Source organism: Micropterus dolomieu, linkage group LG02 (genome assembly GCF_021292245.1).
Source record: "Micropterus dolomieu isolate WLL.071019.BEF.003 ecotype Adirondacks linkage group LG02, ASM2129224v1, whole genome shotgun sequence".
In the NCBI taxonomy this organism is placed as follows: Eukaryota; Metazoa; Chordata; class Actinopteri; order Centrarchiformes; family Centrarchidae; genus Micropterus; species Micropterus dolomieu.
The window spans coordinates 19300355-19324272 of NC_060151.1; the positions used below are offsets into that span (position 1 = coordinate 19300355).

A 23918-nucleotide genomic window follows, 5' to 3' on the forward strand; every position below is an offset into this window, starting at 1 on the left:
GTGGAGAAAACCAGGCACTGCTCATCACCTGTCCAATACAGTCTCAACAGTGAAGCATGGTGGTGGCAGCATCATGCTGTGGGGGTGTTTTTCAGCTGCAGGGACAGGACGACTGGTTGCAATCGAGGGAAAGATGAATGCGGCCAAGTACAGGGATATCCTGGACGAAAACCTTTTCCAGAGTGCTCTGGACCTCAGACTGGGCCGAAGGTTTACCTTCCAACAAGACAATGACCCTAAGCACACCGCTAAAATAACGAAGGAGTGGCTTCACAACAACTCCGTGGCTGTTCTTGAATGGCCCAGCCAGAGCCCTGACTTAAACCCAATTGAGCATCTCTGGAGAGACCTGAAAATGGCTGTCCACCAACGTTTACCATCCAACCTGACAGAACTGGAGAGGATCTGCAAGGAGGAATGGCAGAGGATACCCAAATCCAGATGTGAAAAACTTGTTGCATCTTTCCCAAAACGACTCATGGCTGTATTAGATCAAAAGGGTGCTTCTACTAAATACTGAGCAAAGGGTCTGAATACATGTGATATTTCAGTTTTTCTTTTTTAATAAATTTGCAAAAATTTCTACACTTCTGTTTTTTTCTGTCAAGATGGGGTGCTGAGTGTACATTACTGAGAAATAAAATGAACTTTTTTGATTTTTGGAAAATGGCTGCAATGAAACGAAGAGTGAAAAATTTAAAGGGGTCTGAATACTTTCCGTACCCACTGTATTGTAATATTTTACTAACCATGAGTTGAACTCTAATCTGTGGAGCCAGTAAGGTTTAACACAGAAAATGACTCATTACTTCTTTTCAGGTTCTCAGTAAAACATGACTAAATACAATATGTGTTATTAGTGGAGTGAGCATCGTCTTTCACAATGCATCTATAAGAAATTGGTTCAAGAAAGTACAGCTTTATGCTTGAAACAGTTTTTCTGTCTGTAACAATTAAAGTAGAATGTCAAATTGAACCATAAGCAAGACAGAAGGAAACCCTGTTTCTGACATCTTGATGAATTTTGGAGAACAAAAACAATTCACCTATTTATTGTTTCCTTGTTCCTCTTAGCCACAACCAAAATAAAAAAATAATAATTAAGCCATTTTAACGACACTGTAGTACAAAAACGTTTCTCGATGGTTTGATGAAATTAAAACCTGCAGTTTTACACAGGAGGTTATAATTTAGTAACAAATGCAATAAACCAGACATTCTTGCACTGTACAAATAAAAGGTTTTCATCTACTTTGACAATAATAAAGATAAAGACTTTTCTCTTTACAGAAGATAAGAGAACAAAACATATGACAAATCATGCAGATGTTAGCAAAGCTCCTCCTCCTGTCAGCCACTCTTAGGCTGCGTTCAAAAACTCTTTTTTTCTTAGGAAGGTTAACGAGTGAAGTGAACCGGAAGTATTTCAGTGGCAGCCATGATAAGAGCTGTTCGAATTCTCTAAAAGCTAAGGAAAGGTGCCTCAATGCTTCCTTTCATATCTCCTTTAGCATAGGGTACACCCATAGACAGTATATTACTGGACGAAGCCACCCTGCTGATTTGAATGAAGAGCAGTGAAGCCAGTTTTGGACCAATGAAATACTACTACAGGGCTACTTCCTGTTGGCACCAGAGTCTACTGCGCATGATCGCGCAGCATCCGTGGTTTAATGACGTAGAACAACGGCAGAAACACCGTAATTCTGGTAGCTGCAGAGCTGCGCCAACAAAAAATTTCATGGCTCAGAGTGTTTGTCTGACTCGGATCGTCACTGATTAATCAACCCACCTACTAGGCTCACCTGTCAAACACCAAGGCAGCGTCACTGGTCAATCACATTTAGCAAGACCCTTGCAATACAGACGCACATTATGATACTTTAATAAGACTCACAATTACCTTCTTTCTTTGGGTTTGTTTTCTTTTGGGTTTTTTTGTAATCTAATCCTGTTTAAACATCGTTTTATGTTTCGGGTTGTTGAAATAAGTCATAAAGTGTTTTCTACAATAAAAAAAAATAAATCACCAACCATGATGGATAAAAGGAGGTTGATCACCATGTAAGTTACCATTGGCTATTAAGCCTTTTCTCTCTTATGCCATAACTTGCTAATATGCACAGGCCTATATCTTAAACTGTCAACAATAACTGAGACCCATGCCAGCTGTCTTGTAACGTGATCAAAGTGAGGATAATGTTGCAGCGTGTAGCCTCACGTTATGTACTGCAGCCTTCAGCAAATTAATTTTACTTCACTCACAGATACTGACACCCTCGCCTCAATAAAGGCCAAGATCAAGCTGGATAACCTCTACAGTAGGCGTTTCCCACACACTGATTTATTTGTGGCGGCCTGCCACATTATCAATGCTGATTTTCGATTGATTTTGTTACTATTTAAAATGGGTAATCATATTTGATGACAGAGCTCCGCGCAATGCATATTCTCTCCTCTCCCCCCGTGTCTCTCTCTCTCTCTCTCTCTCTCTCTCTCTCTCGGCACAGTTACGCTGTCATTCTGTGGGAAACACTGTCTGTACATACAATTGGGATTCATGTTGGTGAATGTGAGCAAGCATTCTCAATGTGACAACCCTGTCCATTATTTAGTGACTGGTAGGCTACCTTATCTGCCTTTTTGCTATCTTGGTTATTAAGTAATATATTCCACCGTGTTGTCCACCTTTAGATGGCCTGCATTACAACAACAAGGTAGTCCATCTTCGGAAATTGTAGTTTTATCACGGCAAGCCACGTCAGTAACGTCCGCCGTCGCATAATTACGTCGCTTAGAAAAGAGCAGTCGGATTCTCTGAGCCTTGCGGTCCTCGTTTCCTAAGTCCTTATGGATTCTCCTTTACATCTTTCCTTGACATCATGACGTTTTCCATCGAGGTCAAGGAAAGGAGGTTAGGAAAGAAGATTTTTTTGACTTTTCGACCGCAGCCTCAGTGTTGTATTAAATTGCTCCTCCAGCACCTCCTCTCCTCATGTTTTTTATACTATAATCACTTGACACACATCAGCTGGATTCAGGTGATCTCCATTTCACTAATTGTGATACTGCTGGCATCAACTACTTCTGTTGAATTAGGTCAGTCACTTTAAAGGGGATGAATATTTATTCATTTTTTGCAAATTCTTGTCAAAAAAGCCAAATTATATTGACCTTGATTTCATGTCTAAAAGAAAAAAAAGGGTAAAACATCCAAGGGGGTTGAATACTTTTTATAGGCATTGTAAAATTACCACAAACCAGTTTCCTCAATCTATTCTTGAAATACCATTTTCGTGTAAAAGATGATTTACTCTTCTCTTTTACCACTTAACAGTATAAGAAATAGTAATTAAATTCATTTTCTTACAGTATATGCAGTAAATCTTCATCGATGAAGTGGACCTTGAGTTTAGAATATTAAACACATATAAACAAAGATGAGTCCTAAAACATGTCATCTCATGATTTTATACTTTAAAATTAACGCTGAATAAACCCACAAAATCCCAAAGTAAAGTAGTTACAAAATAAAAAAATCCTTTGGATCAAAATTCAATATGCTATATGTCAGTGGAACATTTTCAGATAATTTAATTTAACTACAATAAAATATAACAGGAGATAAACATTTGGGTTCACACTATCCCTCGCCTATAATTTAACACTAACGTTTTAGACCGGCCTCTAACAGCTCATAAAATTAATTTAACATTTTCTTATCCGCTTGATACATAATGACTTTTCCTAATTTTATGAAAATTGCTGATAAACATGATTTTGAACTGATTACATGTTTCAGAAGTTTACCATAGAAAAAGACTCATTGGGGTCTCAGTAAAACATAAAAGACAATGGATTTAAAACACCTCTACATGGGTGATTTGTGCAGTCAGTAGTGGGTGTGAGTTGTAATGGTTCCTGTTTTACTTTGTAGTTTTGTCTTTGTCATTGTCTTGTTTCACTTCCTGTCCTTGTGTTTCTGGCTAATGTGCATTACCTGTACCTCGTTGTCTTCACCTCACTTGTGTATTTAAGTGGTTTGCTCCTTTTACTCCATGCCAGTTCATTGTCTCTACCACTGCCTCTTGTCAGGACTTGTGGTTCCCAGACTTGTTTGGATTCATGCTCATTTCATGTGGATTTATACTGGATTTATGGACTTTCTCCTGCTTATCTCTGGCTGTATGTCATTTTGGTTTTGGACTGCTTCATTGTCACTGTACATTTTCACCGTTTTCTTTGAGCAAAATTCAAATTCCCTGATCCGCTTGAGTGTCTGCATCTGTGCTCAAAACCCTTTGTTTCCCATGTCTGTACATAGCAGACCATAACAGTTTGTGCAGCACTACCCCTTCCAAATACAAAAAAGTCTAGATAAGTTTGTTATTGTAATTGACAACAAACATAAAAAAGTTACGTGGCAGAAAAAGAAGAAAATGAAGCTGTCCATGTACAGCCCATCACATAAAACATGAAATATTCATTTTAATGGTGTGATAATAATGCATTATTGTCCATTCTGTATTTTATCACAGTCAATAAATGTTAAAGTCTAGTTTGTGGCAAAGGGAGAGGGAGGATGCTATCATCTTCTTGGCACACAAGGCCATTTCACACCTTGGAAGCAGGGAAGCACTGCAAGAGTTGTAATCTTTGACTCCTCCAGTGGTTTCCACTCCACCCACCAATGCTTTCTGAGGGAAAAGCTACTTGAGATGCAACTGCACCCTGACACAGCATACTGGATCATACACTACCTCATGGCCACAGCATGTCAGAGTGGATGGCAGTGACTCTGAGGTTGTAATAAGCAACACCGGTGCACCTCAAGGAAATGTACTTGTGCTTCAGTCACATGTGAGGCGGCTCATTCCTGAGTGTCAAGTCCAAATAAATGACAATAAAACATAAACAAGTAGGTGAATTGCACTAAAGACTCAAGCAAAGGAAAAGAGAGCCTGCACATCCAGCTGATCTCACCTACTGAATCTGATTAAAGCAACACCATGAGTAAAATCCACAGATGAAATGTATGAAGACAGCGATGCTGCACAAAAAAAAAGCTTTGGATTGATATGATGGAATGCAGTGTTTGATCTGTGACAAGTGATGTGACTTGTAAATGAAATGTATGGAGTAGTGTTAAAGGATATCAGAAGATTAAAGGTTCAGTGTGTAAGTTTTAGTGGCATCTAGTTGTGAGGGTTGCGGAATTTCCCCCTACTCCCCCGTCCAAGCGAGTAGTATAGCTATGGTGCCTGAGACATGACAAAAGATGTCATCTATGAGATAGCAGAGAGTCAAGAAATTAGGTTTCTTTAGATAGATATATTAAAAAAATTAATAAAAGATTAACTTAATTATTCAGTTGTTATGGCCCTAGAGCCGTGTTCTGTGTTTTGTCTTGTGTGCTTCTCCTTCCCCTGTAGTTCTCCTGGTATTGCCCTTCCCCCTCCTGCCGCACAACTGCAACTAGTGATTAGAAGCAGTTGACCCTGATTCCCCAATCAGTACCTGGAGGGTAAGAGAACAAGGAGAGAGCAGCAACCGGCTATGAGGCTGGTCTTGAGAGGCCAGTGTGTGAGGATGGTCTTGTGGGGCCAGTCTGTGTGGCAGCTGACCAGTGGGTCAGATGGCTTTGTTTGGGAGTGCAGCAGGAGTGGAGCTGTGTGCTTGAGACTAGCAGAGCTGTGGGCTCACATACTCCCTCAGAAGAGAGATGGTGTGTTTTTTTTAAGTGTGTTTTTATTTAAGTTGCTAGTTCTGTCTTTTTTTTACCTTTTTTTGTTAGTAGCCTAGTTCTTTGTGAAGACTTTGTGTTTCTGTGTCTCTTCTGTTTCCGTTTGAGTTTGTTTGTGTGTTACTAAATAACATTTGTTTGCACATAATCTGTTTGCTGTTTCTTTTGTCCCAGTTTTCATTTCTATTCGTTACTCTTCTCTTCCCCTCTGGGCTTGAGAGCTACCTGAGGACTTAACATCAATAAAACCATACGTTAACGTGAATGTTATTGTTACTTGTTCATTAAACAACTGCCACATCAAGAAATGTGATGTCTCATACTCCTGTTATATATTAATATTTTGCTGTACTGTAATCATACTTTTTGTTGCATCTTGGGAGGGTTGGCTCATCTGGACTAACATACCAAAGTAAACGAAGAACATCTCAAAAACTATTTTGGTAACACTTTCTATGAAGGTCATGGCTATAATGACTTATGCATAAATTTATAAAATGATATAATGCTTCCATAACACATTATAACAATTGTTATAATCACTTACAAACATGCATTAGGTGCTATAGCAAGTCATATGATCTTTTGATTTAATGTTTTATGACTGATAGTAATACCAGTTTATACCACTCTGCGCCAAGAATCTCCGACTATGTTCCATAGCACATAATAACCATCGACTCTGTCTCGTTATAAATACACTTTAGTCACAATTTAGAATTAGTGATATAAAATGGAATAATAGCTTATAGTAATGTTTGTTATATAGCATGTATTTGTTTATTTTAAGTTAAGTGTTAAAATGTCCATCCCTGTACAATATATTTCAGGTGGACATAATACCACCATAACACGTATTTGTTTGCTTTCAGTAAAGTGACATTTTGACACATTTTGTGCTGGAAATTTTTTTTTTTTTATGTTTCCTCACTTTATGAACAATCTGTATGAATTTTGAACATTTTGCAGTTTAGCACAAAAACACAACATAATTACATCAAGGACACTCAGTCTCAGGGTGCTGAGAGATCACTAAAGAGAAGACCTGTTGCCATGTAAGTATCATGTAAGAAGAGGCTCAGCAAATGTGACAAACCATGCAGACGTAAGCAAAGCTCCTCCTCCTGTCAGTCACTCTCAGTTTCAGTGTTGTATTAAATTGCTCCTCCAGCACCTCCTCTCCTCATCCTCCAAACCCTCTAATCTGTCAGCAGTAAGCTCACTTTCCAAGTTACAAGGCCATTCTCAGCACACACTGACACCATGCTGGGGACCCTCTGCACTCTCATCACTGCTCTAACATGTAAGGAGGCTGACTTACTGCAGCTTTGACCTCATGTTGGATTCATCAGTCTGTGTGTTTCTCTTGACTCCATGTCATCTTGTTGTTTCCAGGTGTGAGTGGTGTGACGGTGGTGACACAGAAGCCTCCTGTTGTGACGCTGAGGAAAGGAGAGACAGCCACCATGGACTGTAACCTGGGGACTGTTACTGACAGAGGAGCTCGCTGGTATAAACAGAATCCTGGAGAAGCTCCTCAGTTTGTCTTATCTTTCCATCATCTTCAGAGCTCTCCATCCTATGGCTCTGGTTTCTCCTCTCCAAAGTTCACATCTACTCATCAGTCACAAACAGATTATCGACTAATGATCAACAATGTGGAGGAGGGAGACTCAGTGGTCTATCACTGTATGGCATGGGATGGCTCTGCTGATGCAGCTGTATCACAGCGATTCACACCGTGACAAAAACCTCAATAAAAGACTCACTACAGCTTTCAAGAATTCTGAGAACATTTTCATTATTTTTATTCTCAGTTTGATGTTGACATTTGGACTTTTAACAAAACCATGAAAAAATAGATACAGCAGAAGAATCACAATCAGTCCTGAAGTCCAGCAGTGTTTTGAAATATAAGCAGACTGATGAAGGGAATGAGACACTGACAGTGAAAGTTGGTCTCAACAGGATGTTTCAGTTCCTCTCCCCTCATTAGTGAGAGTCAGGAGGTTTTTGTACAGCCATGTGTACAAACTGAATCACTGTGGTATTCGGACAAGGCACCAAGCTGATTGTGACAAGTAAGTACTTTTTAACTGATCATAAAACAAGAGAGTTTTTTTGTGTCTGATACGTATTGACAGAAAAACTTTAATTTATGTGTTAAGTCTTCATTGAATATGTTGAATTTTTAAAACCTTATTTAAATAAATGTTTTTGTACATCAGCTTTAGTATCAAGCTGTCTTTGAACATAACATCTGCAATAAATCACAATATGTGAAATGTTTTCTTCAAATGATCCACTGATGATGGTTCAGGCGGTTTTATTAGATGGGCAACATCAACAAGAGTATTTCATAACGTGAGGAGATGTTAGATTATCTGTCAAAAGTAATTTAATTTACAATATCAGTCCCGAATTGCTGCATCTCTGTTTTTTATTTACTAATCATCTTAAGTTTAAGGATAATTCTGAATTATCATATAAATACATATTTGCTGAATTTTCATTTCCTTGGTGGTTAGATAGAAACCAATGAAGCAAAGTGGCTACTGATATACTGTAATTTCTCAAAGTGACAAATGTTTATATCAGAATTTCAATACATATTGTTAGACACAAAAGGTGACTTTATGATTTTGTTTCCAACATAAAATCTATACTGAAGTCATCAGGTCTGTGACTGATGAATTTAGTTTTAAAGAGGCACACTGCTCATGTTTTAGGTGATTATTTCTAAATATTTTTGCTGATTTAAAATGCTTTAAAGTGTTTTTTATATTGTGAACAAAACTAATGAATCAATCTGTTAATCTCATGCTTTGTATTAACGATTCAATTCCTAGTTATTTGATGAATGTCCTTCATGTGTTTTCAGGCTCCAGTCTCCCTCCTCCTGTCCTGACAGTCTTCCCTCCGTCCAGTGCTGAGCTCCAGTCCAGCAAAGCCACTCTGGTCTGTCTGTCCAGTCAGTCTGGGCCTTTTGCAGATGTGAGCTGGTTTGCTGCTGGGAGTCCAGTGAGCAGTGGGATCTCTACCAGCACCGCTGTTCAGCAACCAGACAAGACTTTCCAAATCAGCAGCTATCTGGCCATCCAGACGTCAGACTGGAACATGGATAAGGTTTACACATGTAAAGTGTCTTTGGGCTCCCAGACTTCAGAGAAAAACATCAACAAGTCAGACTGTCCCACTGAAGAATAGTAGAGGAGCAGAATGATCATTTCAAACCTGCTTCTTTACTGTTTGTGCTGTTTGCTCATTACAAGGTTTACATGTTAGAAAAGATGTGTCTGCATGCTTGTAATAAATGATGTGACAGTTAGGTGGAGGTGTCGTATCAGCTTTGCTACTGCTGCTTTTTCAAAACTCATTCAATAAAACAAAAACTGAACTAAAAAGTGTTTGTATTTGTATTCTTGAAAACATTATTTAAATGATAATGTTTTACAAAATATTGAAGCCTTAACTAGATTTTATTTTTCTCCTGATGTTCACCACACTGAAAATTACAGTTAATCCAGGAAACACAGATATCAGACACATTTCAGACACATTACAGACACGTTTATTTATTATTATTATTATTATTGTTATTTTAAATTCATAAAGCTACATCTTTATTGACTTAATTTACAATAACAGCACAACACAGTACCAATTAATATCACTTTGTTTCTAGCTGCCTGCAACAAATTAAGACCTTAAAATATCAGATAAAATGAGCAAATGAAACTGAGTTTTCATCCTCTGTCAGTGAAGCATCACCTCTCTACTCCTCCCTCTCTTCCTTCCCAGGATGCACCTGCAGGCCTCCTCTGCTTATTTATAGCTCCATGTAAATGAAGAGGTCAAGTGTCAACTCTCTGTACAATCAGAGGGAACTGTCTCTGACTGGAAACACACTGATGGTTTCATTATCATTATTTGACAGTTTACCTCTAAGTGTGTGAATAATGTTCATGTGTGCAGAGACAAAGATTACATATCTTATTAAAATGTGAAAAATTTGTAAAATAGATTGATGATAAATGATTTCAATTTCTTTTTGTTGAATCCCATTTATTAGGAAGTGAGCAAATAAGAACGTCTATGATAATAAAACTGAAATCTTTTTCAGATCATGATGTTGTAATGTGACAAACAATGCAGACGTAAGCAAAGCTCCTCCTCCTGTCAGTCACTCTCAGTTTCAGTGTTGTATTAAATTGCTCCTCCGGCACCTCCTCTCCTCATCCTCCAAACCCTCTAATCTGTCAGCAACAAGCTCACTTTCCAAGTTACAAGGCCATTCTCAGCACACACTGACACCATGCTGGGGACCCTCTGCACTCTCATCACTGCTCTAACATGTAAGGAGGCTGACTTACTGCAGCTTTGACCTCATGTTGGATTCATCAGTCTGTGTGTTTCTCTTGACTCCACGTCATCTTGTTGTTTCCAGGTGTGAGTGGAGTGACGGTGGTGACACAGAAGCCTCCTGTTGTGACGCTGAGGAAGGGAGAGACAGCCACCATGGACTGTAACCTGGGGACTGTTACTAACAGTGAAGCTCGCTGGTATAAACAGATTCCTGGAGGAGCTCCTCAGTATGTACTGAGGTTTTATCACAGCTGGAGCTCTCCAGAATATGGCTCTGGTTTCTCATCTCCCAAGTTCACATCTACTCATCAGTCTCAATCAGATTATCGTTTGATCATCTACAACGTGGAGGAGGGAGACTCAGCAGTCTATTACTGTAAAACATGGGACAGCTCTGCAAATGAGTGGGTATCACAGTGATTTACACTGTGACAAAAACCTCCTCACAAACACTTCTGCTTTTTGACCTGCTGATACACATTGACTGGGAGTGAATCAATCAGCCAATTTTTCTGTAACTTTCCCACATTAATTATAAAAATATATTTTCAAACTTCTAACATTTTTTTATTAGATTCTAAAATAAATCTTTGAAGCTTTCCTAGTGGTAGTTATATACAGTTTGCCATGTGTATAACAAGGCTTACATGCTTTAGCACAAATACAGCAGATATGCTCACTAAATGTAAACCACTAAAACACAATCATTTACTGTTAAGAAACAATTGTATATACTAAATATTAATTTATCTCGCCATCCATCTTACAACGTTTAATAAAGTTTGCAGCTGATCTAAATTTAGATGTGATAAATACAGTCTTAATACAAATGCTCTGGTGTACATGTAGTTACACAAACAATTGTTTGATGAAGAAGTTTCGGAGACTGATGAAGACTTAACGTTGAGCCCTGCAAAGGAAATACAGTGTCAGCATCCAGCTGCAGCTTTGACCTCATGATGGATTCATCAGTCTGTGTGTTTCTCTTGACTTCATGTCATCTTGCTGTTTCCAGGAGTGAGTGGTGTGACGGTGGTGACACAGAAGTATGAGGTGCCCCTAGGGACATTATTCAGAATTACCATGCATATACATGTACTTTTCCTCTCACATACACATATGAAACCAAACTCATTCGTATACTGTACTGAAAAGCTCACACACATACAAGTAAAATGCTTTTAAACACACAACTGAAACGCTCTCACACACGCAACTGAAAATATTACGTTCACACACAACTGAAAAGCTCACACACATACAAGTGAAATGCTCTCACACACACAACTGAAACGCTCACACAAATACAAGTGAAATGCTTTTACATACACAACTGAAACGGTCTCACACACACAACTGAAATGCTCACACACATACAAGTGAAATGCTTGAATCCCAGCTTGCACTTCAGGTAAGTTAACATTAAAGCTATTCCCCAAAACTTTAAACAATGATTTATATGTTATTGACATTTTTATGACCCTGGGGTCATATTTTGTTGTTTGTTTATCCCTCCCGGCACTGTCAGCTGTTCTCCTCCATTAGAGCGTGTGTGTGAGTGTATGCAGGTACTGGAGAACAGGTGGACACACTCGATTGGTCCGGTTGAGCTGATTGGAGCCTCCTGATTGGGCACCTGGATGACTGCAGCCATCTTAAGCCCCACTGACAGGAACTCTTCCCCTCTCTGCCATTCCCAACCTACCTGAGTACTGTGTGTTATGTCTGTGTTTATTGTACATAGTGAACGGTTGTGACTATATTCAACTTAGATTGTAAGTAGTTTATCGTAGTCCTTCTGATTGTCTTATGACAACCTGGTTTTGTTGGCTTTGCCATTTTTGTTGCTATGAAGCAATTTCCTTTGTCGTAGCTATATTGTGTCAGCTACTAGCAGTGAGTAGGAGTGAGAAGCCCTTTTTTTGTTTGCACCGTTTTCTCCTGTTTTTGGACTTAGAAGCCTAGTTTTAGAGCTTTGTCTTTTCTTTACCTTTTGGTTTTGGGTTTAGGAAAGTATTAGGTTTTCTTAGTGTTTTGGTTTTGGCACTGCTCATCTCCGATGTATAATAAAAACTGCTAAATTGTATTTATTGTGTGCTGGCCTTGTTTGGGAATGGGAAGAGTGGGAGGCCACACATTTATGTGACCAAGGGGTTCGGGCGAATCCAGGACACCCCTAGACCTTGGGACGTAACAACATTATACATAAGAGTATTTACTATTTAAGTATTTACTGTAATTGTGGTTTGCAACAATTGTCTAAACGTGAATCAGCTTTAAACTAAGTTCTAACTGTTAAATGTCTAACAAACTATTTGAAGCAAATCAATTAAACCTGAATTCAGATTTTCACATAACTTTAGTTATGAGTCAATAATTTGGATGTCACTTGATTATAGTGTTTCTTTTAATAAGTCAATGGTAAGCTAATGTTAAGTTAAATATGGTAACATGAGCTATTTTGCTTGCATAATGGTAGCCATAGTTATTATTTCCACTTTTTGGCCTATTAAGGCATTAAAAGGCCTTCTCTACTTCTATTCCCACTCCCTGCTAGGAAGAGCAGCACTGGATCTCCTCATCGTCCACTGTGGTTTTAAACATCTGTGTTTTATGTCCATTAAAAAAATGGTTTATGGTTCCCATTGCAATAAATTGTAAATATATTTATACTTTAGACTTATTTTGTCTTTACTACTGACTGAAAATGTTCATTTTACATTCTGATTGTAAATTGAAAGAACCAGCTCATCATGCAACACAGATAAAACATTGAATATTAAAGCTTAACTCTTTTGCTAAGGGAGAGCAGTCTAGTATGAGTAGAAAAGTGAAATACTGTTTCGTCTTCTGACCTTGGTCAGAAAAGGTCAGAAGATTAAATAGTTATGCAGTTTTTTAACATTGTACCTTATACTTGAAGATAACATAGGAGCCTTACACTCAGCAACTAGAGCCAGAGAAGGTTTTGAAGAGTGCCTTGTTTGCTGCTCTCATGTACAGTAAGTCTAGTTTAAAGACAAGAGAATGAGCACAAATCCAAACAAAACTGGGTAAAGTGCTTAAACAAAGAATGACCTGCTGACTGAGAAATTATGAACCCCACTAGATATCATCAATTGCAATGTTGCAAACTCATGAGGTATTCTCAGGCAAGTAGCCCACACAGAGCAAAAATGAACAATCAGCTGATCGAATGCACTTGTAACAAATACGTGCTTTCTATCAGTTAATGTTTTTCACCCTTTTGCCTCACTACACGCTATACAGTAAGCCAATAAACATGTAATATCCACAAGACCTACTCAAAGGTCACAATAAATGACACCATCTATAGAGCTTCAAAACTATTCAGTGTACAGATAATTCTTTTTTTTAATGTAACTTCTTAGTGAATGTCACATTTGTCTCTTAAAGAATTTCTCCTTCTCTACACTGTAAGATGTTTAATGTCGAATTAACAGTAACTTACTGGCAATAATTATCCAGTAGTTGCTGTATTTCATTCTACTAACTAACTCTACGAACACTAACGAAGTACAGTATTATGCTGTTATTTCTTGGCATACTGTTTAATCAAGTACAGTAATATACTGTTGTGAAAATATTACTGTATTTACTGTACAATACTACTGTATAACCAATAAAATATGGCTATTTAGCTGTTGATGTAAAATAAGAAAGACTTAACTGCACAAAAACCAGATTGTTTATTGCACAAGTAGAACAAAAGAGTCATAATAACACACACACACACACACACACACACACACACACATATATTATATATATATATATATATATATATAAAGACATCTGTTTTGAAACTGATAGTCTAACAATGTCATAGGCAGTCTGTAATCAATGTATAAAATGGGGTATGGGGTTCTCCGAAAATATTTCCCTATAACTAGCCACAGAGACTAGAAAAGCCAGGTTCAAGATAAGAAAATACTGAAACGGATGTTTTTCCATCCAACTAGTAAAACATATGGGTCATCAACCATCTTGCCACATGCTAAACATGACATTCTCAATATATAAAATCATCAGAATAAATAACAAGTAACAACTAATCAAAACTCCAGAAAATTGGCTGAACATTCAACCAAGCCACAGTTACTGTTGTGGTGGCAGCCCGGCTGACGGTGAGTGTCCTGGTTTTTTTCTCCTTTTTATCAGTTTTTCTGCTTTTTTCCTTGGTTTCCTGTTCTCTGCCTGCCTCCCTGTGTTTTCTCCCCTGTGTGCTCTCTCTCCCTCTGCTCCTGAGCCCAGCCAACTACCTGCACCTGCAACCCATCAGCCACCTCGTCAGCCTGCCACACCTGCCAGTAATCACCTCATGACTGCCTGTATTTCAACCCCGGTTCTCCACACCATCCTCGCTTGATCGTCGTTGCTCCATACCCGGTGCCACTTCCGTGTTCAGGCTTCCATGTTTCTTTCCACATTTACCCTGTGCCTTGTCGCTGTCTTCCCTAACGTTGTCTCTCTGTCTGTTTCCCTCCCAGGTACACTCACCCTCGTCCTCCGTTCGGCTGGGTTCATCCACTGGCCCGCTCCTCCTCGGACTTCCCTCACGGCGTCCTCCCTGTTCCCCCGCCTCTCCTCGCTTCCTCGGCCCCTGTGTTCCCCGGCTCCCTGGCCCCCTGTCTCCTTGGTTCCCCTTGCCTGTGCTTCCCCGACGTCCTCCTCTCCCTCCACTCCAGTCCCTCTCACCCTTTTTACCTCAATAAACCTCCTTCCCTCAGAGTGCTGCATTTGGGTCCTCTCTGTCCACACACCACACCCCGTAACAGTTACCCTGTCAAGACACATTGCAATACACAAAACAATTTCTCACTGTAGGTGTTCTGGGTGGGGATCATTGGAGATGTAATGTTGGTGGAGGTGGTGGGGGAAGCCAGGTGAGGAGGGTGGTGGTGGGCAGCAGCAGTGATCACAGCAGTTGTGATTGTCCTGCAAAAACATTAACACAACAAATCAATCACTGGGACAGAAATTCATCTAAAATGCCGAACGCACGTTATCTAAACAGTGAATCTATGAAGGCTGCTCTGCACTCTGATTACACAAGACAATCAATAACTTTGAATGTGACTTAATGAGAATTTAGGTGTACGGTGGACTCCATCAGAATACTCAGACACAGTATGGGACACGAACATGACTTTTGTTAGTGCTGTGTTGTCAAGTCTTTTTATATTCAAGGAAAAAGGTAATCATCGCCCTCCTATCTATAAGTTAGAGTACAGATACTGTGGGAGACTTTTTCCCATCCAATTTTACTATGGGAGTCAATGGAAAAATTGGACACTTTTACTCTCACTTCTAGTGACAGGAGGACCAAGGCACACAATTTTGGTGATATTCACAATTATTCTCTAAGACTTTCTGAAGATGGATAATAAATTAAATGTTCTTAGATCATCATAACTTAAACACATAATACAGGTCTGTTTTACTCAAGCATTACCAAAAAGCTGCCACAAGCAATCATTTTATTTATCTATTTAAGCTCATCTTTAGCTGTCATGTAAAATGTTTGTTATAGCAAGGGGCTAAAACCAAGTTCAGAGTATCTTAAATTCACTAAAAATCACTAACCAAATGTAAATATATCCAGTAATTTTAGTGGGCCGTACTACAATAATGGGCCATGGTAACGTTATGTTAGTTAGTAATAATAGACAGTTTTACAGGTTGAAATCCTGAAGATGGTCTTGGTCCCACAGTATGGCTCAGCTCCAGCCTTGTGGAAATAAGAACAGAAAAGCCAGTTAAAATAAAAATCAAGAAGACTGCCTGCAAACATAAATTCACTTTAATGTTAACTTAACGTTACATGCAAAACACCCAAGGTCAGACTCACAGCTCGATTAAATAACATAGATAGTTCCCGTAATTTTGGCCTTCATCCTAAATATACTATCTTCTTTATAAAATAAAATGTTTAAGCTAAAAAAATTTGTTTAAGCTATTAACGTCAATTTAATCAGCTTCTAACTTACTGACAGGCTAACAGGACAGCTTTGCCACACCAACGTTAGCTAGCTAGCTAACGTTAGCTGAGGCTATTTGCCAGATACGTTACAGAACATCAAAGCCACGGTAAAAGTTATGCACTTTTTGTTTCTTTCACCACTCACAAGATATTAATGATGAAGCAGCTTCCAGGTCAGCAGACAGACAGACCCCCAGTACAGGCTCTAGCAATTGTGCTCTCATACAGCTGCACTCCCCGCACTGAAGAGTCCGTGTAAAACGTCACACAAAACATAAGCGCCAGAAGAAACTGTAAGAAACTGTTGGAAATACAATAATACTACTGTGAAAACAACAAAAATTTACAGTGTAGCTCTGCCAGGAGTCTGTCTGGTCAGAGTGCGCCTCCCTATGGCGCCTCCCAGCGCTGGTGTGCTGGCATTTGATAACTAGCAGTGGGCTAAAGCCGACCCATCTGATTAGTTTGAAATTGAGCATATACTTTGGAAGAAATCAAACTTTGCGCCGATGCTTGTCAGAAGCCATAAACAGAATGCCGTTGTACGATCAACAGTTGTTCGCTTGTATTGTGAGATGTGTGCTTTTATTTAAACAACTTCCTGTTCAACTGAAATCCTCTCATACAACATACTGAAATGCTTTTATACAACATACATTTTACTTGAGTATGTGAGAGCATTTCACTTGTATTTGTGTGAGCGTTTCAGTTGTGTGTGTGAGAGCATTTCTGTAGTGTATGTAAAAGCATTTCACTTGTATGTACGTGAGCGTTTCAGTTGTGTGTGTGAGAGCGTTTCTGTAGTGAATGTAAAAGCATTTCACTTGTATGTACGTGAGCGTTTCAGTTGTGTGTGTGAGAGCGTTTCTGTAGTGTATGTAAAAGCATTTCACTTGTATGTACGTGAGCGTTTAGGTTGTGTGTGTGAGAGCGTTTCTGTAGTGAATGTAAAAGCATTTCACTTGTATGTACGTGAGCGTTTCAGTTGTGTGTGTGAGAGCGTTTCTGTAGTGTATGTAAAAGCATTTCACTTGTATGTACGTGAGCGTTTAGGTTGTGTGTGTGAGAGCGTTTCTGTAGTGAATGTAAAAGCATTTCACTTGTATGTACGTGAGCGTTTCAGTTGTGTGTGTGAGAGCGTTTCTGTAGTGTATGTAAAAGCATTTCACTTGTATGTACGTGAGCGTTTAGGTTGTGTGTGTGAGAGCGTTTCTGTAGTGAATGTAAAAGCATTTCACTTGTATGTACGTGAGCGTTTCAGTTGTGTGTGTGAGAGCGTTTCTGTAGTGTATGTAAAAGCATTTCACTTGTATGTACGTGAGCGTTTAGGTTGTGTGTGTGAGAGCGTTTCTGTAGTGAATGTAAAAGCATTTCACTTGTATGTACGTGAGCGTTTCAGTTGTGTGTGTGAGAGCGTTTCTGTAGTGTATGTAAAAGCATTTCACTTGTATGTACGTGAGCGTTTAGGTTGTGTGTGTGAGAGCGTTTCTGTAGTGTATGTAAAAGCATTTCACTTGTATGTACGTGAGCGTTTCAGTTGTGTGTGTGAGAGCGTTTCAGTTGTGTGTGTGAGAGTATTTCACTTGTATGTGTGTGAGCTTTTCAGTATAGTATGTGAATGAGTTTGGTTTCATATGTGTATGTGAGAGGAAAAGTACATGTATATGCATGGTAATTCTGAATAATGTCCCTAGGGGCACCTCATACAACGTGCCTTATTCTACACTGTTACCCGCTGAAATGTCACGATTCCTACACGTTAACAAATAATGTAGATAAATAATGAAGACATGTCAAACAAAGATACAGATACTTAGACCAAAGTAAATGTCTTTTCGCTTCCAGTGTTTGCAGTAAACTTGCCGTTGCTCGCTGAAAGGCCTAAATCGTAACGTATCCCTCGTTTAAAAATGGCGGATATGTTTATCGTGAGATCTGGCAACTCTGATGTCTGCCAGGGCCATCCCAGATGTATTCTAACTTTCAAGTCTCGCGTTGCCAGTAGTCATGTCTCAGTAGGGCTATAGCTGCCATGTAGCGGTTGAAAATAGTAATTGCATTTTGTTTTAAATTAAAATGAAAGTTAATGTAGTGAACGTTACTGTGAAAATAAACATAATTTAAATGTTTGAAACATTTACTTGCATTTGATGATATGATGTCACGCACCTCAACAGCTGCATGGGTGAAAACTACATGTAATCAATTTGGTCAGAATCAGGGCATGGCCAAGCCGTTGATATTAGACCACTGATTGCCTCTATTTCGCCAGGTGGACTAAAAGCAGACTACAAGTAGCCTGTCCAAATAAGAGCTAAATTGTGGCTATAGATAGACCACATCAATAAAAGGACACTTAATATCTTGTAGATATTATTGACATTGCAAAAATAATGGGATATCAACCATCTCACATGCTGCCTGGGCAAAAACCACTATTAATAATTTTTGACTATTTTGACTAAAAGTGGGCTACAAATAGCTGTTCTGGCTACGAGCTAAATCGTGGCTACGCACAGGCTGCGCATAAAACATGTGAAAGAAATGAAACAAAAAACCTTGTAATCACTGTTGACTTTGCTTACATGATGGAATATCATACACCGTGCAAGTTATTTTGGCAAAAACGCCATAACCAAATCTATAGTTAACCTAGACGGTGAAATGACGCCTATTGCTTGCTGGGTTTAAACCCACGGAAAATCAGCCATTTTGAATTGAAGTAGTAACTGACACATCAACCGCAGCGTCAGATATTTTCCACACATCACCTGTTTGATATGTGCAGTGTTAACTTCAAGTCCCGCCCTGTAGACAAGCCAATGTTCCATCACAATGATAGTGTCACCTACTATTCAACGGCTGTGCTTAATTAACTCCCGTCAAAATGACAGAATGTACAACGGATATACAGATGCAGCACACCCCGACTTAAAGGAAGACGTACCACGCAACAGCTACATGGGTGCGGCACACCCCGACGTGCAGGAGGTGTTTTGGCCCACTCATCGCTGCTTGCAGCTTTAATATTCTCTAGGGCTGACCCCGAATAGTCGAAGATTCGATGCTTCGATGGGTGGAGCCTGATTCGACAGTCAATCTCACAGTCGAAGCTTCACAACAAAAGAAGGATCATGTCATTTTGATGAAATAGGGGTGCTCAACGTCTGATTTTACATAGAACTACCAGTTTTCTCCCAATAAGTTAATGTACAATCTATTACAATATACATTTCAATGTTTAATGTTGTAAATTTACATTTTACATTTGCTCATTTGGGAGACGCTTTTATCCAAAGCAACTTACATTTGAGGAACAACATATAAGCATCAACAGTGCATCAAATACAGATCTACAACTGACAATACATACTAGTAAGAGCAGCAATAAGTACTAGTAAGAGCTCATAGTACATATAACATCAATGGGGTAAATACCTAGGGAAGGAAGTAAGAGTTAACAAAAAGTGCAATCAAAACAAAAAAGTGCAATCAATACAAGATCATTGTAGGGGATAGAAGAAGAAGAGCACAAGACGTGCATGTTAGAGGTTAGGAGTTAGAGGTGTTATAAGAGGAAGTGTTCTCGGAAGAGATGAGTTTTCAAGAGCTTCTTGAAGTTAGAGAGGGACGCCCCTGCCCTGATGGCGTGTGGTAGCTCGTTCCACTGATCAAAATCCAGACGTGCTGCTGGGTTCTGAACCATTTGTAAGGGTTTCACTGCACTAGCTGGAAGACCTGCTAGGAGGGCATTGCAATAGTTGAGGCGAGAGATAACCATGGCCTGTACCAGAAGCTGGGTGGCGTACTGAGTGAGATAGGGCCTGATTTTCCTTATGTTGTATAGAGCAAAGCGGCATCACTGGGAGACAGCACCAACATGGTCTGAAAAGGACAGCTGGTCATCAATCATGACACCCAAGTTTCTCACCACCTTGGTTGGAGTGATGGTTGAGGAGTCAATTTGTAGTGTGATGTTATGGTGGATAGATTGCTTGGCTGGAATGACCAAAAGTTCAGTCTTAGAGAGGTTTAGTTGAATGTGGGAAGCCTTCATCCATGCAGATATGTCCGAGAGATAGTCCGTGATCCGTGCGGGATCGCCTGGCGGGATAAGTGGAGTTGCGTATCGTCTGCGTAGCAGTGGTAAGAGAAGCCGTGCAAGCGAATGATCGGCCCCAGTGAGGTGGTGTAAATTGAGAAGAGAAGGTGCCCTAGCACTGAGATTGGGGCACCCCTGTGGAGAGGCAGTGGGAGGAGGATAATTGTCCTTACCACAAAACATTGTAGGAACGCCCCGAGAGGTAGGATTCGAACCACAGGAGTGCTTTACTTGAGATGCCCGTTGCTGAGATTGTGGATAGCAGGATCCTGTGGTTGACTGTGTCAAAGGCAGCTGATAGGTCAAGCAGGATAAGAACCGAGGATTGGGCTGCAGCTTTAGCTGACCTAAGGGCTTCTGTTACAGACAGAAGAGCCGTTTCAGTAGAGTGGGCACTCTTAAAACCAGACTGAAATGGATCTAGAAGGTCATTCTGTGAGAGGAATTCTGAGACCTGTTTGAATACTGCCCGTTCAATAGTTTTGAATAAAAATGGTAGAAGAGACACTGGTCGATAGTTCTCAACTTGAGTTGGGTCAAGGGAGGGCTTTTTGAGCAAGGGTTGGGAAGGTTCCTGAAGCCAGAGAAGTATTTATCACATGAGTGATTGTCGGGACCACGGTAGGAGATATGGCTTGGAGGAGATTCGTAGGAATTGGGACCAGTGATCATGTAGTTGGACGGCTACGGGTCAAGAGTTCTGATACTTTCTGAGTAAACGAGGAGAGCGAAGAACCACTGACCTGGGAGGGCAGAGGAAAAGATGTAGTAGGACTACTACAATGGCTGAGTTTGAATGTTTCAAAGAATTGGCTAGTTATAGCCGCCATTTTGCCTGTGAAGAAGGCAGCAAAGGTATCAGCAGACAAGTTTGTGGGTGGTGGAGGTGGAGGAGGATTTTAGTAGTGCTTTAAAAGTGGAAAATAATTTCCTTGAGTCAGTGGCACTGCTAATTCTATTATTATAGAACATAGTTTTGGCAGCACTGATGCTTGTTGAGAAGGAGGATAGGAGCAATTGGTAGCCCTTAAGATCGGCGGGGTCTTTGGTTATTCGCCATTTTCTTTCAGCCGCTCAAATAAACATGTAAAAAGAATAAAACTTTCAATACATTTTTTTAAAGTGCTTTAATAAATCCAATATTGTAACGCTAACCCTCGGTCGTCAGCGCGCATGTGTAGGCGGGTCATTCCAGAATTGGAGGACATTTTCTGTCCCACCCATTAAATTTCAAATAATAAATGTGCAAAATACTGAAACATGCACCTGTTGTGTAAATCATACTTGTCCTGAGACGAAATGTAAATATAGTTATAGAAATATAAAATATAATTTATAATTCAAAATCGCTTTCCAGCACCCCCTAAAATGACATTTTTCTCTTGTCCCACCTTCTTTATGACCAATTTGCATGTCAAATATAACAGTTAAAATAAGTTTTAAATCTATTTTTTTGGTGTAAATTTCTTGATATATGTCTCTTAAGATTTTTTGAAATCATCAATATATTTTAAATAATAATATTGATGCACAAAATGCATGCAACCCTGTTATCGAAACCCATTTAGCCTGTCAGGGGAAGAGAAAAAACAGTGAGTCACAAGACACAGTGGAATTGGCAACAAGTCATTTGCTAGCACCATGGGTAACTACACTAACTAGCACTACAGTAACAGGGTTGAATCACCTTCAGTTCACCCAGAAGGGACAGTCTATTATCTATAATAACATTAAATTTATGTATAATTTTGCATAATGTACATGTTTTAAATGTATTACCATATTTTTGAGAATAAATTGCCAATATTTTTATTTTATTGCTACCAGGTAACAATAGCTGGTTAAGATTGCATCAGCTACCTGGATGGGATTATTGAGCCACATGGCCATCGCAAGAGAGAGATGTGATAGTCTGTCCAGCCACGTGATCTGAACAAATCAACTTTCTTAAATATTGATCAGTTCATGAGTGTTTTTGATAACTCAATAATTTTAATGGCAGGATGTCTGTCTACTTTAATATGACTCTTCTATGTTTGTACATTGAGTATTTGATCAGATCTAGTTTGCGGTCCTATTCATCCTGTTGATCCTTTACTGGAAAGCTAAATAACATCTTATTTAAATAACACTGTGGTTCTGAGTATTTATTTGTCACATTTATGTCGTGTTCTACAATCAAGAGTAATGAATCCATTCAACCCTGTTACTTTTCGCAACCCTGCGCAATTTCAACCCTGCTGCCCAATCATTTTTATTAAAATACTCTTAAATGTTTTTTCTCAGCTCACAAGGGTTTGTGTGCCCTTTTATCCTTTGAATTGTTTGAATAATTAATGCATAATGTATTTCAGCAAATAGTAAAACAAACCTTGTAACTATTGGGCAAGATAGATTTAAAAAGTTGCGTAAATTAATATAAGTAAAGTCTTATCTAAGATTAAATGAGTATTCAATGTAAATGTGAATTTCTTTACTTAATGGTAAAGGATTTATTAAACAAAAATTTTAAAATATACTTTTAGAGGTTCCTGAGTATCTGTAACAGGGTTGCGCCAAGCATAGCAGACAATAAATAAAACATCTAAAATTACTAAATAAAGGGTTAATTTTTCAAAAATGTTAATGCCTAAATTGTCCTCCAATTCTGGAATGGCCCAGGTGTATGTGTCTAGTGGCAGTAAACTTGCTGAAGAGATGGACGGCAGCTTCACCTGTGTTGTGCCAAGTTGTCTGCACCTCGCGGTACTTTCGGATAATTTATCACCGTTGTTGAACCACACAAAGAATATTATATCGTTTTTAAGGCTACTTGAAATGGACCTGCGAGGAACTGCAATGTGCATGTAGTTGTTAGCAGTATGGCATGCACGCAAAACTCTACATAAGGCCGGTGAATGGCAGGCGAGAGAGAGAGAGAAAAATGGTCAACAATAAGCCTAAGTTTAGCTTCGGCTCACGATCGCCGTGCACAAAAACATACATCAGTCGACTACAGGCAGGACTTGATGGTTCTGATTCGACTATGTAAATCCTTAGTCGGGGACAGCCCTAATATTCTCATTGATTTTTTTCTTTGCTCACTTCTTTAAGGGATTCACCAATCCAATTACAAATACAGTATTTGCTTGCTTGAGTTGGAGGGGAAAAAATAAATAAATCTGACTTTCACAATTTTCACATTTTAACAAGAGGCATCTATTGCAGGATAAAAGCTTTCTCTCTGCACACATGAACATAATTCACACACATTAGAGGTAAACTGACCAAATGTTAATAATGAGACCATCAGTGTGTTTCCAGTCAGAGACAGTTCACTTAACCTCTTCATTTACATGGAGCTATAAATAAGGAGAGGAGGCCTACAGGTGCATCCTGGGAAGGAAGAGAAGGAGGAGTAGAGAAGTGATGCTTCACTGACAGAGGGTACAAACTTAGTTTCATCTGCTTTGTATCTAACTTCTGCAAGCAACTAAAACCAAACAAAGTTATATTAATCTCTGTTATGCTTTTGTTACAAATCAACATATAATAACAATGTAGATTTATGAATTTAAATATACATAGTTAAGAAAGAATCATGTGTCTGGAATCCTGATTAACTGTAATTATCAGTGGGATCATCGTCAGAAAAAAAATAAAATCTAGTTAAGGCTACAACAGTTTGTAGAAGTGTTTTCAAGAATACAAATATATTCAAAAAA

At 39.1% G+C, this 23918-nt stretch overlaps 1 protein-coding gene, 1 long non-coding RNA gene and 1 gene segment (V, D, J or C); 2 read left to right on the forward strand and 1 right to left on the reverse strand.

Annotated features, from left to right (window-relative positions):
* LOC123983373 (immunoglobulin lambda-1 light chain-like) overlaps window positions 1-9141 on the forward strand; it is an 11852-nt gene extending 2711 nt beyond the window's left edge. The window contains exons 1-4 of one of the 2 annotated variants that reach the window (XM_046069623.1): window positions 6869-7046; window positions 7139-7464; window positions 7791-7824; window positions 8625-9141. In XM_046069623.1, coding sequence (XP_045925579.1) covers window positions 7007-7046; window positions 7139-7464; window positions 7791-7824; window positions 8625-8950 — 726 coding nt within the window. In that variant the 5' untranslated portion in view covers window positions 6869-7006 and the 3' untranslated portion in view covers window positions 8951-9141. Of the gene's footprint in view, window positions 1-6868; window positions 7047-7138; window positions 7465-7790; window positions 7825-8624 lie in introns of those variants that run through there. The other variant, XM_046069630.1, reaches the window with a different exon arrangement.
* Window positions 9142-10011: 870 nt separating this feature from the next.
* Window positions 10012-10603, forward strand: LOC123966489. The segment is given in 2 exon segments: window positions 10012-10098; window positions 10191-10603. Coding segments are annotated over 2 exon segments (378 nt in total).
* A 4276-nt stretch (window positions 10604-14879) lies between these two features.
* Window positions 14880-16396, reverse strand: LOC123983507. Its single transcript, XR_006828203.1, has 3 exons — window positions 16258-16396; window positions 15809-15860; window positions 14880-15067 (listed from the first exon to the last, which is right to left on the reverse strand). It is a non-coding gene; the product is annotated as an uncharacterized LOC123983507 (long non-coding RNA).
* Between the last annotated feature and the right edge of the window lie 7522 nt (window positions 16397-23918).